The 2,870-nt window shown below is 37.6% G+C and overlaps 1 protein-coding gene across 1 annotated transcript in view; it reads right to left on the bottom strand.

The window, feature by feature from the left end:
- Positions 1 to 1,762: 1,762 nt before the first annotated feature.
- Cbr-dhs-3 overlaps positions 1,763 to 2,870 on the bottom strand; it is a gene marked incomplete at both ends in the record, with an annotated part of 1,928 nt that continues 820 nt past the window's right edge. The window contains 5 exons of the mRNA XM_045243790.1: positions 1,763 to 1,859; positions 1,904 to 2,175; positions 2,224 to 2,319; positions 2,365 to 2,438; positions 2,484 to 2,601. Of these exons, the coding sequence (XP_045092594.1) occupies positions 1,763 to 1,859; positions 1,904 to 2,175; positions 2,224 to 2,319; positions 2,365 to 2,438; positions 2,484 to 2,601 (657 nt within the window). The remainder of the gene's footprint in view (positions 1,860 to 1,903; positions 2,176 to 2,223; positions 2,320 to 2,364; positions 2,439 to 2,483; positions 2,602 to 2,870) is intronic.

Genomic DNA, 2,870 nt, shown 5'->3' with positions numbered 1-2,870 from the left:
TTTTAAATCTCTTAAATACCGGTTCAATGAAAATATCAAACTACTCGGGTATACCACAGCGCACCCTTCTACACACTGAACTACACACAGGCGACACTTCCCCCCTTCCCTCCCTCTTTCCCTCTCGCTTTTATAAAGGCTATCTCACAACTCTTCTAAGTTGACATTGACGGCGCAACTGGGTGCGCTCTCGTTCACGCACAACATGCGAGTTCGAGTCCGTGCGCGTTTTCCATGTGATGATAAAACTATAGCGTGAGCTGGCAGCAGTGATCGCTAAATGTCATAGTTACACTGATGGGTTTTTGTTTTCTTGGGTTCTATCCTGTGCTCTATTATTGAATTCTTTGTTGTAGATATTTTCCCTTTAGAAAATCCTGAATTGAAACTTCTTGAACTTTATTGAGTTTGTTGTGTTTCTTCTAAATATGTGAACCCCTTTGTTCAAAAAATAAACATCTTTATCTTTTAAAAATCGATTGATACTTATGACTTTCTGATGAACCGATTGCATAATTTTCTGATGCAAAAGGGATTAAATGTCTGAAAAATTACTGTGTGAGATGTTGGATTACTGTCACTTGACTATATGTGTCAGCCGTTCAACACATTCCACTCTCTGGTAATCGGTTTCTAACCAGATTCGAGTAATTTTCCAACCAGATTCGGGAAAATTCCGGAGCAGAAATGGCTAGATCTGGTTGGAAAATTAGCTTTGTCGGATCTGGTTAGAAAATCACTAGATCTGGTCGGAAAATAAAGTTTCCGAATCTGGTTGGAAAATGCGCGTTACCCGAATCTGGATGGAAAATTTCCCGAATCTGGTTAGAAACCGATTACCAGAGACTGCTCATCTGGGATATTGTAACTCACTTCAAAAAATTCAAGATAGTTTTGAGAATAAAAGTACATTTACCGTAAAATCTGTATTAATATTGCATGCAAGTCTATTGTTCAAGTCACCTCAAGGGGTGAAACTCTATTAGAGGGGCAATTCAAATAGAGGCTGCAATTCTATTTTTAAAACTACAATTTGAGGTTAAAATTTTGAAAAAAAAAACAGTTTTATTATGAAAATCAATAAAAAAAGTAACAAATCGAACAAAACAAAAAAATATCGCATATTTTAAAAAATCAAAAAATCGAGGCGTCACTGTCAGAGTTATTTTCTTCTTCTTCGGCATGGTTCACTTCTCCATCGTCTTCCTTAATTTCAATATCTCCCAAAATCTCCTGAATTTCTTCCATTTCTCGTTCTGCTCGTCTTGTCTTCAATAACTGTACGCCTTCTGGATTTCTCCACGTTATCCACGTCTTCCACGTGTTCCACGTCATCCAATTTTTCCACGTCGAACACGTTTTCCACGTCTTCTAGGTCTTCTTCAGAACTCATTGCTCGTTTTGCTCGCTTCAGTAAATGGAAAATATTGTTTAAAAACAAAGAAAAATAAAAATAAACCAGAAATTAGGTAGGTAGTTAAAAAAAAGAAATTCGAAAAACAACTGTGCAATAGTTCGTCACGGTGTCACAGACTAAAAATTGTACAGTACTCCCGGCGGAGCCGCTGTCGATGCAATTGTATTACGGGGGCAATTCAATTAAAGGCTGCAAGTCTATTTTTCAAGTGCCCTCAAGGGGTGCAAGTCTATTAGAGGGGCAATTCAAATAGAGACGCAATATTAATACAGATTTTACGGTATTAGTATTTATGAAGTCTATATCAAATATTTATTAGATCAATTTAATTAAGTGTTTCAGAATTCAAGCTCTTCGCGATTGGCGTCCTTTGAAATGATCCATTGAGTGGGTAATTCCAAAGTGATCTCCGTACAAACTGATGACTTCTGTAGGTAGAAGTCTGAAAATAAGAAAAATAAATTGGAAACAATAAACTATGTTTACCCAGCGAGAGCCATGAAAATGTAACTAAATTTGGGAAGAGCCAAAAATGCGCGATCAGTGAGAACTGCCTCCATAATACAGTCAACAACAAATTCTGGTTCCATGATTGGGAGAAGAGTAGGCCATCTGGTTTGTGCTCCATCGAACATTCCAGTGTTGATATAGATAGGACAGACTACAGTAGTCTTTACATCCTTCTTTAGGGAGTAAAGTTCAGATGCCAACGAGTCATTGAAACCAACTGCACCATGCTTAGAAGCACAATAATCAACCTGAATTGCAAGACATCCAGAAAGCTAAGGCTCAGAATCAAAACTCACCAATCCAGCAACTCCACACTTTCCGGCCATTGAAGCAATTGTTACAATATGCCCTTTGTTCTGTTCAAGCATAGCAGGCAAAAAGTTTTTCGTTGTCTAAAAACTATTGTTTACAATTATATTCTACTCTTATTCTCTTACAAAGAAAAGTGCATTTGTGTTAACAGCCATTGTCTTGATCATAAGCTCATCAGGGCATTGAAGCAGTTTTTTTCCTAAAGGGCATTTTCTAACTTTTCGTTTTCACCTTCCAATCTCACCAGTAACAATTCCAGCATTGTTAATCAAAATATCTACTTTTCCCACTTCTTTTTTCACAAGATCAGCTGTACGATTGATTTCTTTGTAATCCGAAAGGTCGACTGTATATGCTTTAGCCTGAAATTAGCGAGTAAGTAGGTGAAAGCTGGAGACGCAGACCACAAGTTTTACTACAACGCTCCGTGATAACGCTGCTTGCGCTTTAGCAATGAACTTCAAACAGCTTCATCACTGTTCCTATTTTCACCTATTTTCGCCTAATTTTCCAATTTTTTGCAACTTTTTCTTGTTTTTCAGGTTCCAAATCGCGCTTTCTGTAAATAAATGACTCTTGCGAAATCGGAGATAGCACCGAAGACTCAGGAAAATTCTAAGTAAATGAGGCG

Source organism: Caenorhabditis briggsae, assembly GCF_000004555.2.
Source record: "Caenorhabditis briggsae complete genome, chrI, whole genome shotgun sequence".
Taxonomy (NCBI): domain Eukaryota; kingdom Metazoa; phylum Nematoda; class Chromadorea; order Rhabditida; family Rhabditidae; genus Caenorhabditis; species Caenorhabditis briggsae.
This window is presented reverse-complemented; position numbering and strand designations above follow the sequence as displayed.